We start from the raw sequence: 16659 nt of genomic DNA on the forward strand, positions 1-16659 counted from the left end.
AAAAAAAGGAATTCATCACAGTCTCTCAGAACATAGTGCAATCAAATTAGAACTCAGGATTAAGAAATTCAATCAAAACTGCACGACTACATGGAAACTAAACAACCTGCTCCTGAATGACTACTAGGTAAATAATGAAATGAAGGCAGAAATAAATAAGTTCTTTGAAACCAATGAGAACGAAGACACAACATACCAGAATCTCTGGGACACAGCCAAAGCAGTGTTTACAGGCAAATGTATAAATGCCCCTATAAATCTAAATGCCTACATCAGAAAGCAGGAATGATCTACAATCGACACCCTAACATCACAATTTAAAGAACTAGAGAAGCAAGAGTAAACAAATTCAAAAGCTAATAGACGTCAAGAAATAACTAAGATCAGAGCAGAACTCAGGGAGACAGAGACACGAAAAACCCTTCAAAAAATCAATGAATCCAGGAGCTGGTTTTTTGAAAAGATTAACAAAATAGACCACTAGCCAGACTAATAAAGAAGAAAAGAGAGAAGATTTTCTAGTTTATTTGCATAGAGACACAATAAAAAACTATAAAGGGGAGATCACCACTGATCCCACAGAAATACAAACTACCTTCAGAGAATATTTTAAACATTTCCACCAAATAAACTAGAAAATCTAGAATAAATGGATAAATTCCTGGACACATACCCTCCCAAGACTAAAGCAGGAAGAAGTCAAATTCCTGAATAGACCAATAACAAGTTCTGAAACTGAGGCAGTAATTAATAGCCTACCAACAAAAAGAAGCCCAGGACCAGATGGATTCGCAGCCAAATTCTACCAGAGTTACAAAGAGGAGCTGGTACCATTCCTTCTGAAACTATTCCAAACAAAAGAAGAAGAGGGACTCCTCCCTAACTCATTTTATGTGGCCGGCATCATCCTGATACCAAAGCCTGGCAGAGACACAACAAAAAAGATAATTTCAAGCCAACATCCCTGATGAACATCAATGCGAAAATCCTCAGTAAAATACTGAGAAACTGAACCCAGCAGCACATCAAAAAGCTTATCCACCACGATCAAGTTGGCTTCATCCCTGAGATGCAAAGCTGGTTCAACATACACAAACCAATAAATGTAATCCATCACATAAACAGAACCAATGACAAAACCACAAGATTATTTCAATAGCTGTAGAAAAGGCCTTCAATAAGATTAAACATCCCTTCATGCTAAAAACACTCAATAGTTTAGGTATTTATGGAACATATCTCAAAATAATAAATGCTATTTATGACAGACCCATAGCCAATATCACACTGAATGGGCAAAACTGGAAGCATTCCCTTTGAAAACCAGCACAAGACAAGGATGCCCTCTCTCACCACTCCTGTTCAACATAGTATTGGAAGTTCTGGCCAGGGCAATCAGGTAAGAGAAGGAAATAAAGGGCATTCAAATAGTAAGAGAGAACGTCAAATTGCCTTGGTTTGAAGATGACATAATTGTATATTTATAAAACCCCATCATCTCACCCCAAAAACTCCTTAAGCTGATAAGCAACTTCAGCAAAGTCTCAGGATGCAAAATCAATGTGCAAAAATCACAAGCATTCTTATACACAAAAAATAGAAAAACAGAGAACCAAATTATGAGTGAACTCACATTCATAATTGCTACAAAGAAAATAAAATACCTAGGAATACAACTTACAAAGTATGTGAAGAACCTCTTCAAGAACTACAAACCACTGCTCAAAGAAATAAGAGATGACACATACAAATGGAAAAAGATTCCATGCTCATAGATATGAATAATCAATATCGTGAAAATGGCCATACTGCCCAAAGTAATTTATAGATTCAATGCTATTCTCATCAAGCTACCATTAACTTTCTTCACAAAATTAGAAAAAACTACTTTAAATTTCATATGGAACCAAAAAAGAGCCCACATAGCCAAGGTAATACTAAGCAAAAAGTACAAAGCTGGAGGCATCATGCTATCTGACTTCAAGCTATACTACAAGGCTACAGTAACCAAAACAGCATGGTACTGGTACCAAAACAGGTATATAGACCAATAGAACAGAACAGAGGCCTTGGAAATAATGCCACACATCCACAACCACCTGATCTTTGACAAACCTGACAAAAAATTACTTGTCAAAAAATAAGTAATAGGGAAAGGATTCTCTATTAAATAAATGGTGTTGGGAAAACTGGTTAGTCATATGCAGAAAACTAAAACTGGACCCATTCCTTACACCTTATACAAAAATTAATTCAAGATGTATTAAAGACTTAAACATAACATAAGACCTAAAACCATAAAAACCCTAGAAGAAAACCTAGGTAATACCATTCAGGACATGGGCATGAACAAAGGCTTCATGACTAAAACACCAAAAGCAATTGCAACAAAAGCCAAAATTGACAAATGGGATCTAGTTAAATTCAAGAGCTCTGTACAGCAAAAGAAACTACCATCAGAGTGAACAGGCAACCTACAAAATGGGAGAAAATTTTTTGCAATCTATCCTTCTGACAAAGGCCTAATATCCAGAATCTACAAGGAACTTAAACAAATGTACAAGAAAAAAAACAAACAACCCCATCAAAAAGTGGCCAAAGGATATGAACAGACACTTCTCAAAAGAAGACATTTATGCAGCCCACAAACATATGAAAAAAAGCTCATCATCACTGGTCATTAAAGAAATGCAAATGAAAACCACAATGAGATATCATCTCACACCAGTTAGAATGGTGATCATTAAAAAGTCAGGAAACAACAGATGCTGGAGAGGATGTGAAGAAATAGGAGTGCTTTTACACTGTTGGTGGGAATGTAAATTAGTTCAACCATTGTGGAAGACAGTGTGGCTATTCCTCAAGGATCTAGAACCAGAAATACTACTTGACCCAGCAATCTCATTACTGAGTATATACCCAAAGATTTATAAATTATTCTACTATAAACACATATGCACACATATGTTTATTGCAGCACTATTCACAATAGAAAAGACTTGGAGCCAACCCAAATGCCCATCAATGATAGACTGGACAAATAAAATGTGGCACATATACACCATGGATTACTATGCAGCCATAAAAAAGCATGAGTTCATGTCCTTTGCTGGGACATAGATGAAGCTGGAAACCATTATTCTCAGCAAACGAATGCAGGAACAGAAAACCAAACACTGCATGTTCTCGCTCAAAAGTGGGAGTTGAACAATGAGAACACATGGACACAGGGAGGGGAACATCAAACACTGGGACCTGTCAGGGGGTGGGGGAGAGCAAAGGGAGGGAGAGCATTAGGACAAATACCTAACGCGGGGGGCGGGGGGGCTTAAAACCTAAATGGTGGGTTGATGGGTGTAGCAAACCACCATGGCACATGTATACGTATGTAACAAACCTGCATGTTCTGCACATGTATCCCACAACTTAAAGTATAATTTAAAAACAGAAAAGGCAAGAAAAGGTAGAACTCAAAACCCCACTGCAGTCCTATGAAAACAGAATTCATATTTTAACAATATCCCTAGGTGATGTGCATGCACACTAAGGTTTAAGAAGGGCTGCTCTAAAAACTTCACATTGAAAGTTCGTGTATGCATTTATCACAAGTGTTAGATTGCTAGAACTAAAAAATTATGTTTAAGCTTGTGGTCTCTATTCTCAAGTGGAGACTGTTGAAAAAAAGTCAAACAAGTGATTTTTTAACTTCATAATTCAGCCATAATTGTGCTAGTTCCTATGAAGAATCCAGAAGAAGTATACCACATAGTTCTGACATAAAATGATACACAATCTAGGTTAGTACATAAAAATAATCAGAATATAACGAGCTGCTTAATTTTGATGTGATGACTATAAACACGATAGGATAAAAGAACAGGACAGATAAGTGTGAGCTGAAAATATGACTTTGAGGGAGCAGAGGGAATCAGATACAGAGAGTACACTGAGAAAAGACATAGATGAGGGATGGAGTTGACAGAACCCTTGGAAAGACTGGTGTAGGAGGTTTGATTTTATGACAATATTGGAAGCCGCTGGAGGCCATTAGAAGTCGCTGTAGTTCTTAAGAAGCAATGATATGATAACAATATGAGTCTCAGAAAGATAAATAGAAAGAAATAGTATATTATTGTGAGAGTGAACTTGAGTCAGAAATATAGCCAAGAAATTAAGGGGCAGAGCTGTACACATCAATTTGGAATTCATCAGTGTGTAGGTGTGGCTAAGATTTTAGAAGTGGATGAACACACCAAGCACTAGGAAAAAGGGGCAGAGAACCACAAACAGATGTCCAGTTCAATAAACATTTAGTGAGAAACTATGTTCCCAGCATGGTACTCCTCCCTTGTGAAACAATGATGAGCAAGACTTGGTCCTTGCTCTGAAGGAACCAAATCAGTCATCTCTGAGTAGGGACTTACGTAAGAGGAAAAGACAACACAAGACAAAGAAGAAACCAGAGAGAGACTGAAAGAATCATAATATCCAGAAAGTCAAGGGTGGAGGTAACTTAAAGGAGTGTCAGAGGCACCTAAATCTCAAGGAAAATGAGGATTTGATATAAAATCAACCTGAAAAGTACATTTGCTTATGTGTTCACATTTCTAAATTGTTATCTACTTTTCTAAGTCTCTACATTTATACTCTAAACCTCAGGGGATGAAAGGATTCGAATATTAAATTGTTAGCTAAAACAGGCTTGTTCAAAGAGGATGCTTAGATAAAGTATATTCATTAGTGTGCCTTCCTTAGGCTCCAAAAATAATCCAAACAGCACAAGACAAAGAAAAAAAAAAAAAATACCCTATAGGCAACTTACCATCCGCTGTAATTACATGACTGCCAAATCCATTCCTAGGTATTTATTCTTTAAGAAACTTAAAATCATTCATAAAGGAAGCCAAGATAAGTACCAACAGGAAAATCCAATGATGTAAACCATAAGCAACAACCTTGCTTAAGTTCAAAAAGCTACAGATTTTACAATTCATTTTTTATTTAACAGAATTAATATAAAATGGAAGATAGTCTGTTTTCTTGACTTAGGCTTAAATAACAGAATCACACACAAACCTCTAATAATATAAAAGTCATATCCAGAAAAAAATGCATTAATCATAGGTTAGTTTGCTGGAGGAAAAGATGTTATTTTGTTTATTCTTGTGTAACTTCTTTCTAAAGCTCACATTTTTCATTTAGAAATGTAAATCTGTGATCAGTAATGTCTAAAATTTGAGTATACAGGTAATTCAAATGCATTCAATGTAAGAAATTTTAAGGATTTTATCAGATATATAAAGCCTGGAGTTTACCAAAGCATATCATCAAAATAGCATTTCTAGAATTGAGTATAATATCTTTTTATTGTTATAACCATAAAAAATATATAACCCAGTTATGGTTTAACATGTTATATTTATATTCAGCAAACCAAATTAATAACAATAAAAATGGCTAACATTTATTGAACACTCACTTTATATTAAACACTATCTAAGCCTTTTGTATATGTTTATTTAATCCTCAGGAGTACTTTCACAGTTATTTTTCTCATTTTATAGATGAGGAAACAGAGGCACAGAACGTTTAAGAACTAGCCCATTACCTATAAATAATAAAAGTTAAGAATGAGTTAAAGAAATACCAAAATCTGGCAGAGATACAATGAAAAAAGAAAATTTCAGGTCAACATCCCTGATTAACATAGACACAAAAATCCTCAACAAAATACTAGCAAACTGAATCTAGCAGCACATCAAAAAGCTAACCCACCACAATCAAGTGCACTTTATTCCTGGAATGACAGGTTGGTCCAACATACACAAATCAATAAATGTGATTCATCACATAAACAGAACTAAAAACAAAAACCATGTGATCATCTTAACAGATGCAGGAAAAAGCTTTGAATAAATTCTAACATCCCTTCATATTAAAAATCCTCTAAAAGTTAGGCGTCAGAGGAACATACTTCAAAATATTAACAGCCATCTATGACAAACCCACAGCCAACATCATTCCAAATGGGCAAAAGCTGGACCTAATCCCACTGAGAGTGGAACAAGACAAGGATGCCCACTCTCATCACTCTTATTCAACACAGCACTGGAAGTCCTAGCCAAAGCAATCAGGCAAAAGAAAGAAATAAAAGGCATCCAAATAGGAATAAAAAGCCAAAGTATCTCTCTTTACAGACAATATGATTTTACACCTGGAAAACCCCATAGCCTCTGCCCAAAGGCTCCTACAACTGATAAACAACTTCAGTAAAGTTTCAGGATACAAAACCAATCTACAAAAATCAGCAGCATTTCTATATACCAATAACGTTCAAGCTGAGAATAAAATCAAGAACTGTAATTCCATTTACAATAGCCATATACACACAAAAAAATGCCTAGGTATACAGCTAACCAAGAAAATGAAAGATCTCTACAACAAGAATTACAAAACACTGCTGAAAGAAATCAAGATGACACAAACAAATGGAAATACATTTTATGCTCATGGGTAGGAAGAACTGATATTGTTAAAATGGCCATACTTCCCAAAGCTATCTACAAATTCAATGCCATTCCTAAGCAAAATGAACAAAGCTGGAAGCATCAAACTACCCAATTCCCAACTATACTACAAGACTACAACAACCAAAACAGCATGGTACTGGCACAAAAACAGACACAATGTAACAGGTTAGAGAACCCAAAAACATAGCCACATACCTACAACTATCTGATCTTTGACAAAGCCGACAATAATAAGCAATGAGGAAAGGACTCCCCATTCAATAAATGCAGCTGGGATAACTGGCTAGCCATATACAGAAGATTGAAACTGGAACCTTTCCTTTCATTAAATACAAAAATCAACCAAAGATGGATTATAGACTTAAAAGTAAGACCTAAGATCGTAAAAAACCTGGAAGAACACCTAGGGAATACTATTCTGGATGTAGGCCTTGTCAAAGATTTCATAACAAAGACACCTAAAGCAATTGCAACAAAAACAGAAATTGACAAGTGGGGCCTAATTAAACTAAAGAGCTTCAGCACAGCCAAAGAAATGTCAACAAAGTAAACAGAAAAACTACAGAATGGGAGAAAATATTTGCAAATTATGCACCCTACAGAGGCCTAATAACGAGAATCTATAAGGAACTTAAATCAATAAGCACAAAACGATCCCATTAGAAATGGGCAAAGGACATGCAGAGACACATCTCAAAAGAATACATACATGCAGCCAACAAGCTTATGAAAAAATGCTCAACATCATTAATTATTAGAGAAATGCAAATCAAAACCATAATAAGATATCATCTCACACCAGTCAAAATGGCTATGAATAAAAAGTCAAAAAAACAACAGATGTTGGCAAGGTTGTGAAGAAAAGGGAAGGCTTATACACTGCTACGCACTGCCGGTGAGAATGTAAATTAGTTTAGCCACTGTAGAAAGCAGTGTGGCAATTTCTTAAAAAACTTAAAACAGAATTATCATTCAACCCAGCAATCCCATTATTGTGTATATACCCAAAGGAATATAAATCGTTCAACCGTAAAGACACACGCACATGTACATTCATTGCAGCACTACTGACAATAGCAAAATCATGGAATCAACCTAAATGCCTATCAACAGTGGAATGGATAAATAAAATGTGGCACATATACACCATGGAATACTACACAGCCATAAGAAAGAAATGCCTTTTGCAGCAACATGGATGCAGCTGCAGACCATTATCCTAAGTGAATTAACACAGGAGCAGAAAACCAAATACCACATGTTCTCACTTATAAGAGGGAGCTAAACACTGGGTATATATGGACACAAATAGGGGAACTATAGACATTGGGACCTACTTAAGGGTGGAGGATGGGAGGAGGGTAAGGGTCAAAAAACTATTAGGTACTATGCTACTACCTGCATGATGAAATCCTTTGTACACCAAACCCCAACAACATGTAATTTACCCACATTAACAAACCTTCACGCATATCCCCAAACCTAAAATAAAAGTTGAAAAAAGATATAATTGTTTTATAGGTTTTATAAATAACACATGAATTCGATATATCAGGGAGCAGCATACTTGTTTTTCACATTAAATCTTTACACAAATGCAAATAAAAATGTGTAACTGTGACCTACCTTTATCAAAAAAACCTGGCAATCACTGATATAGTCATATTCTAGTCCATCAAAAGAATAATAATGTCGGTCCCCATATATTGTGCACACTGCTGGGCATGGATAATATGTGCAATTGAACATTCCTCGTCGACAAACGCTATTAAAAAATAACACCAGTTACCTTTCTAAAGAAACTTGACTCTAACTAGTGATTTCAAGTGACAGTAACTTTGGAATGTCTGTATTCAAGAGAACTCATGAGCCAATATCCCTTACAAATGCTGCCAATTCATTCTGATACCACCTATTATTACATTGACAAATTAGGCATACATTTTTTACTTTGTTTAAATAAATTATCAGACACCAAAACCAAGCCTGGGAATTGTGCATTGGTCACACAGAAGTAGATGATAGAATGAAAAACTGAACACAGGTCTGCTGGTAACTGAAAGAGCACAATGGCATCTCCCATATTTGAGTACATTTAAATGCATTAGACATGACATTGCTCATGACTTTAGAATTGTTGTCCTTACTTAGGGAAATTATATTTCAAATTTTATTTTATGGTATTTTTTTGACTTACCTTGAAACTGAAAACCTTCCATTAAATACGTTCTTTTCTTTGTAACATTTAGCACTTTCTTATAAACATGAGATATTTTTTCCTATTAAAATTCTAGATTGTTGTATTTTACGCTTTTCTTCTGGGCTGAACAAATATGCATAAAAATAATGGTATTGTTCCCTGCAGACAGTAAGTGTCCACCAACTCCTGCAAACCTTTAAATTATTTGCTCAGGCTTGATTTAGTTTTTGCTGATGTCAGTGTCATTAAATAAATACAACAAGATGATTGACATGAACACAATTACTTAGGAAAATATTTGTGAAATAAATGGATCTCCTTACCAGGTGTAACACGGTGTAGCAATCACTTCTCCTGAGAGATACTCCCAATCTTTCCAGATACATGGGCAGCTTTCAGGAACATAACACTTTCCTTTGTGTTCTGCCATTCTTCCAAATGAAGAATAAAATGCTATTTAGTATGAACTACAGATTTCAGTTTTAAAATATCAATAATCTTAGCATATTAACACTATCATCTATATTTAGTAGAGCTGTCTAAGGCACTCTATCTAACCTATTGAGGAGTTGAATCCAGTCTTTCTCCCCACTTTTTCCACATAGTACTTTACATATCACAGTACTAAATGTCAGGCAAATGACTATATGTGATATGTTGACCTTTTTGCTACTCACTGAGTGCATGAAAAGAAGACAGAAGCCTAAATTTCTAATAAAGTGAGTCATTCCGAAAAAAAAATTTATGGAGGAAGTGAGAGTCCCATTCTTCAATATCTGCTACTTAAAAGAGTCTGTAGGGCCTACAATTTTTTGATGAAAGAGTAAATTATTAAATGGCTAACATTTTTGTTACAAGATGTAGAGAGTAATCGAAAGCTTCTTTCTGAATGCTGGAACTTGAAATCAGGAGAGTTTAACTTAGGTGTGTGTGGAACTAAAAAACATTATATTAAGTGTTTCACATTGTTTATTTAATGTGATAATTTTTGAATGTTGGTTTTCTTTCAAGTATTTTTTTCTTGAAAGATTATCCGCTGAAATAGTGTATAAAAATGCCTATGACTATAAAAGTTAAACATATACAAATGTTATATTTTAATATACAATTTAAATATAAATACATAATTAAGTATAAAATTTTAATACAAAAATTGAACAAATCTCAGAGAAGAATTAATTTTGGTGTGTTATCTAAATATTTGGTATGAAGATTAAATATATATTACATATAACATCAAATCCTTTAATATAAATATATATTTCAATATTCTTACAATTTTCTCTAAAAGTTTTAGTAACTTAAAATAAGGATAAATAGTATAACAATAATTTTGTTAGTAATAAATTATAAATATAATAAATATATAAAATAAAATAATAATAAAGATAAAAATAACATTAAATTTGAAAAGTAGTTGTCATTATTTAAATAATTTGTTATTATGAATTAATCTATAATGTATTATTTAAATAATAACAAATAATAAATAAATAAAAATTAAAAGCTCCTAAAATAGATAAGGTATAAAACTTTTTTTACATTTTGCTTTAAAATATAAAAATTCAAGATTACAAAAATTAACATGGAATTCAGGAACCCTGAATTCTTGCCTATTCTCTAAAATAGAAATAATTTCTCATGTTTTAGCTCTCTGCTTTCTTTCTCATGGCTCTTTGTACACAGCACTGTAATTCCTTATTCAGTATATATGCTGTCCACTAGACTTTCAGCTTCACTTGAGAGGACCATAAATATCTTGTTAATGTTCATGTCACACAAAATGTAGCACATAGAAGACAACTGAAGAAACTTATTTATATAAATGATGGATTATCTCATTTAGATTTTTTTCTTTCAGACCAACAATGCCCTCGGTTCTACAGTCTCTCATCCTGGCCCTCCCAAACTTCTAGCCATGCATCCTGAGCTTTGAATTTTTCTTCTGCCTGGAAAATTCTTCTCCCATATTCCATCTGGCAAACTTATCACTTAAGACTCAATTCAATGCAATCTTTTATGTCCCCAGCTCCTTCACATACTCCCTATACTTAGCAATTTTATGAACCTTTATTGGAGGATTTATCACAATGAACTGTTAAGTACTTCATTAAATATCTTTTAGTGATAATAAGAACAATAACAAAACTAATATTTTTTACTGCTTACTATGGCAAAGTACTATTCTAACCATTTTAACTATGCCGCTAACTGATCTTATCCTAGTGACAATCCCCTAAGGTAGATTCTATCACTATCTAATAAATGTATTTTAGTACCCCCCATTCCTAAGGCTTAACACAATGCCTCAAACATTAGACACTTCACAAAATTTAATTGTTCAGTTGTTTCAGTGAGGGAAACCTCACCAAAATGAACCACAATTCTTATATCACCAGCCAAAGTTACGATTTAACTGGCTTTGCTAATTAATGACTGATGAGTTTTTCATAACTACTCAAGACTGGAAGAAGGAAAAGGAAAACTTTAAATCACTATAAATTATAGGTGTATTTCAGAGAGATTGTTAATTTGGTTCTAGACCACAGCAATAAAGTTAACATCACAATAAAGCAAGTCACACAGATTTTTTGGTTTCCTAGTACATATAAAAGTTATATTTACATTATAGTCTGTTAAATGCATAATAGCACTATATCTAAAAAAATACATACCTTAATTTAAAAATACTTTATTGCAAAAAAAATAAATAAAAGTTAATGATCATCTGAGCCTTCAAGGAGCCATAATCTTTTTGCTGGAGGAGGGTTTTGCTTCAGTGTTGATGGCTGCTGACTAATCAGAGTGGTGGTTGCTGAAGGCTGGGATATCTGTGGCAACTTCTTGAAATAAGACACAAGGCCGGGTGCGGTGGCTCAAGCCTGTAATCCCAGCACTTTGGGAGGCCGAGATGGGCGGATCACGAGGTCAGGAGATCAAGACCATCCTGGCTAATACGGTGAAACCCCGTCTCTACTAAAAAATACAAAAATCTAGCTGGGCGAGGTGGCGGGCGCCTGTAGTCCCAGCTACTGGGGAGGCTGAGGCAAGAGAATGGCATAAACCCGGGAGGCGGAGCTTGCAGTGAGCTGAGATCCAGCCACTGTACTCCAGCCTGGATGACAGAGCGAGACTCCGTTTCAAAAAAAAAGAAATAAGACACAGTGAAGTTTGCCACATTGATTGACTCTCCCTTTCACAAAAAATTTTTCTGTAGCATGCAATGCAAATGCTAGTGTTTTACCTAAAAATTTCTTTCAAAATTGGAGTCAGTCCTCTTAAACCCTACCACTGCTTTATCATCAAAGTTTATGCAATATTCTAAATGATTTATTATCATTCCAACAATGTTCACAGCATCTTCACCAAGTATGGATCACATGTCAAGAAAGCACTTTTTCAATTGTGATGTTAGGGTGTCAATTTTAGATCTTTCTTGCTTTCTCTTGAGGGCATTTAGTGCTAAAAATTTCCCTCTACATACTGCTTTAAATGTGTCCCAGAGATTCTGGTATGTTGTGTCTTTGTTCTCAATGGTTTCAAATAACATCTTTATTTCTGGCTTCATTTCGTTACGTACCCGGTAGTCATTCAGGAGCAGGTTGTTCAGTTTCCATATAGTTGAGTGGTTTTGAGTGAATTTCTTAATCCCGAGTTCTAGTTTGATTGCACTGTGGCCTGAGAGACAGTTTCTTATAATTTCTGTTCTTTTACATTTGATGAGGAGTGCTTTACTTCCAACTATGTGGTCAATTCTGGAATAAATGTGATGTGGTGCTGAGAAGAATGTATACTCTGTTGATTTGGGGTGGAGAGTTCTGTAAATATCTATTAGGTCTGCTTGGTGCAGAGGTGAATTCAATTCCCAGATATCCTTTTTAACTTTCTGTCTCATTGATCTGTCTAATGTTGACAGTGGGATGGTAAAGTCTCCTATTAGTATTGTATGGGAGTCTAAGTCTCTTTGTAGGTCTTTAAGGACTTGTTTTATGAATCTGGATGCTCCTGTATTGGGTGCATATATATTTAGGATAGTTAGCTCTTCTTATTGAATTGATCCCTTTACCATTATTTAATAGCCTTATTTGTCTCTTTTGATCTTTGTTGATTTAAAGTCTGTTTTATCAGAGACAAGGATTGCAACTCCTGCCTTTTTTTATTTTCCATTTGCTTGGTAGATCTTCCTCTACCCCTTTAATTTGAGCCTATGTGTGTCTCTGTCCCTAAGATGTGTCTCCTGAATACAGCACACTGATGGGTCTTGACTCTTTATCCAATTTGCCAGTCTGTGTCTTTTAATTGGGGCATTTAGCCTATTTACATTTAAGGTTAATATTGTTATGTGTGAATGTGATCCTGTCATTATGATGTTAGCTGGCTATTTTGTTCATTAGTTACAATTGAAAGAATTAGAGAAGCAAGAGCAAACACATTCAAAAGTTAGAAGAAGACAAGAAATAACTAAGATCAGAACCAGAACTGACGGAGATAGAGACACAAAAAACCCTCCAAAAAATCAATGAATCCAGGAGCTGGTTTTTTGAAAAGATCAACAAAATTGATAGACTGCTAGCAAGACTAATATAGAAGAAAAGAAAGAAGAATCAAATAGACGCAATAAAAAATGATAAAGGGGATATCACCACTGACCCCACAGAAATACAAACTACCATCAGAGAATACTATGAACACCTCTACGCAAATCAACTAGAAAATCTAGAAGAAATGGATAAATTCCTGGACACACACACCCTCCCAAGACTAAACCACGAAGAAGTTGAATCCCTGAATAGATCAATAACAGGCAATAATTGAGACAATAATTAATAGCCTACCAACCAAAAAAAGTCCAGGACCAGACAGATTCACAGTCAAATTCTACCAGAGGTACAAGGAGGAGCTGGTACCATTCCTTCTGAAACTATTCCAATCAGTAGAAAAAGAGGGAATCCTCCCTAACTCATTTTATGAGGCCAGCTTCATCCTGATACCAAAGCCTGGCAGATACACAACAATAAAAGACAATTTTAGACCAATATCCCTGATGCATATTGATGCAAAAATCCTCAGTAAAATACTGGCAAACCAAATACAGCAGCACATCAAAAAGTTTATCCACCATGATCGAGTGGGCTTCATCCCTGGGATGCAAGGCTGGTTCAACATATGCAAATCAATAAATGTAATCCATCATATAAACAGAACCAAAGACAAAAAACACATGATTATCTCAATAGATGCAGAAAAGGCCTTTGACAAAATTCAACAGCCCTTCATGCTAAAAAGTCTCAAAAGCTTAGGTATTGATGGGACATATCTCAAAATAATAAGAGCTATTTATGACAAACCCACAGCCAATATCATACTGAATGGGCAAAAACTGGAAGCATTCCCTTTGAAAACTGGCACAAGACAGGGATGCCATCTCTCACCACTCCTATTCAACATAGTGTTGGAAGTTCTGGCCAGGGCAATCAGGCAGGAGAAAGAAATAAAGGGTATTCAATTAGAAAAAGAGGAAGTCAAATTGTCCCTGTTTGCAGATGACATGATTGTATATTTAGAAAACCCCATCGTCTCAGCCCAAAATCTCCTTAAGCTGATAAGCAACTTCAGCAAAGTCTCAGGATACAAAATCAATGTGCAAAAACCACAAGCATTCTTATATGCCAATAACAGAAAAACAGAAAGCCAAATCATGAGTGAACTCCCATTCACAATTGATTCAAAGAGAATAAAATACCTAGGAATCCAACTTACAAGGGATGTGAAGGACCTCTTCAAGGAGGACTACAAACCACTGCTCAACAAAATAAAAGAGGACACAAACACATGGAAGAACATTCCATGCTCATGGATAGGAAGAATCAATATTGTGAAAATGGCCATACTGCCCAAGGTAATTTATAGATTCAATGCCATCCCTATCAAGTTACCAATGACTTTCTTCACAGAACTGGAAAAATCTACTTTAAAGTTCATATGGAACCAAAAAAGAGCCCGCATTGCCAAGACAATCCTAAGCCAAAAGAACAAAGCTGGAGGCATCATGCTCCCTGACTTATATACATATATACTATACTACAAGGCTACAGTAACCAAAACAGCATGGTATTGATATCAAAACAGAGATATAGACCAATGGAACAGAACAGAGCCCTCAGAAATAATACCACACATTTACAACCATCTGATCTTTGACAAACCTGACAAAAACAAGAAATGGGAAAAGGATTCCCTATTTAATAAGTGCTGCTGGGCAAATTGGCTAGCCATATGTAGAAAGCTGAAACTGGATCTCTTCCTTACACCTTATACAAAAATTAATTAAAGATGGATTAAAGACTTAAATGTTAGACCTAAAAACCATAAAAACCCTAGGAAAAAAACCTAGGCAATACCATTCAGGACATAGGCATGGGCAAGGACTTCATGTCTAAAACTCCAAAAGCAGTGGCAACAAAAGCCAAAATTGACAAATGGGATCTAATTAAACTAAAAAGTTTCTGCACAGCAAAAGAAACTACCATCAGAGTGAACAAGCAACCTACAGAATGGGAGAAAATTTTTGCAATCCACTCATCTGACAAAGGGCTAATATCCAGAATCTACAAAGAAGTCAAAGAAATTTACAAGAAAAAAACAAACAATCCCATCAAAAATGGGCAAAGCATATGAAAAGACACTTCTCAAAAGAAGACATTTATGCTGCCAATAGACACATGAAAAAATGCACATCATCACTGGCCATCAAAGAAATGCAAATCAAAACCACAATGAGACACCATCTCACACCAGTTAGAACGGTGATCATTAAAAAGTCAGGAAACAGCAGGTGCTGGAGAGGATGTGGAGAAATAGGAACACTTTTACACTGTTGGTGGGACTGTAAACTGGTTCAACCATTGTGGAAGACAGTGTGGCAATTCCTCAAGGATCTAGAACTAGAAATACCATTTGACCCAACCATCCCATTACTGGGTATATACCCCAAGGATTATAAATCATGCTGCTATAAAGACACATGCACACGTAGGTTTATTGCAGCACTATTCACAATAGCAAAGACTTGGAACCAACCCAAATGTCCATCAATGATAGACTGAATTAAGAAAATGTGGCACATATACACCAGGGAATGCTATGCAGCCATAAAAAAGGATGAGTTCATGTCCTTTGTAGGGATGTGGATGCAGCTGGAAACCATAATTCTCAGCAAACTATTGCAGGGACAAAAAACCAAACACTGCATGTTCTCACTCATAGGTGGGAATTGAACAACGAGAACACTTGGACACAGGAAGGGGAACATCACACACCAGGGCCTGTCATGGGGTCTGGGGAGGCGGGAGGGATAGCATTAGGAGATATACCTAGTGTAAATTACAAGTTAATGGGTGCAGCACACCAACATGGCACATATATAAATATGTAACAAACCTGCACGTTGTGCACATGTACCCTAGGACTTATAATAATAATAAAAAAAAAAGAAACCACTTTTTTTGCTCATCTATAAGAAGCAACTTCTCATCCATTCAAGTTTTATCATGAGATTGAAGCAAATCAGTCATATCTTCAGGCTTCACTTCTAATTCTAGTTCTCTTGCTATTTCCTTTGCATCAGTAGTTACTTCCTCCACTGACGTCTTAAAACCCTCAAAGTCATCCATGAGGGTTGGAATAAACTTTTTTCAAACTCCTGTTCATGTTGATATTTTGACCTCTGCCCATGAATCACTAATGTTCTTAATGGTATTTAAAATAGCAAATACTCTCTAAAATATTTTCAATTTTCTTTTCCCAGATCCATCAGAGAAATCACTATGGCAGGTATAACCCCATGAAATGTATTTCCTAAATAATAAGACTTTAAATTTGAAATTACTACTTAATCAATGACTGCAGAATAAATGTGTTAGCAAACCT

The 16659-nt window shown here is 35.4% G+C and overlaps 1 protein-coding gene across 2 annotated transcripts in view; it reads right to left on the reverse strand.

Annotated features, from left to right (window-relative positions):
• OTOGL (otogelin like) overlaps nucleotides 1–16659 on the reverse strand; it is a 171469-nt gene that overhangs the window by 95766 nt on the left and 59044 nt on the right. For both annotated transcript variants that reach the window (XM_033221163.1, XM_033221162.1), the window contains exons 24-25: nucleotides 9054–9161; nucleotides 8157–8295 (exon numbers count right to left, since the gene is read on the reverse strand). In XM_033221163.1, coding sequence (XP_033077054.1) covers nucleotides 8157–8295; nucleotides 9054–9161 — 247 coding nt within the window. The remainder of the gene's footprint in view (nucleotides 1–8156; nucleotides 8296–9053; nucleotides 9162–16659) is intronic.

This window comes from Trachypithecus francoisi, unplaced genomic scaffold, assembly GCF_009764315.1.
Source record: "Trachypithecus francoisi isolate TF-2019V2 unplaced genomic scaffold, Tfra_2.0 Lachesis_group11, whole genome shotgun sequence".
Lineage (NCBI taxonomy): Eukaryota > Metazoa > Chordata > Mammalia > Primates > Cercopithecidae > Trachypithecus > Trachypithecus francoisi.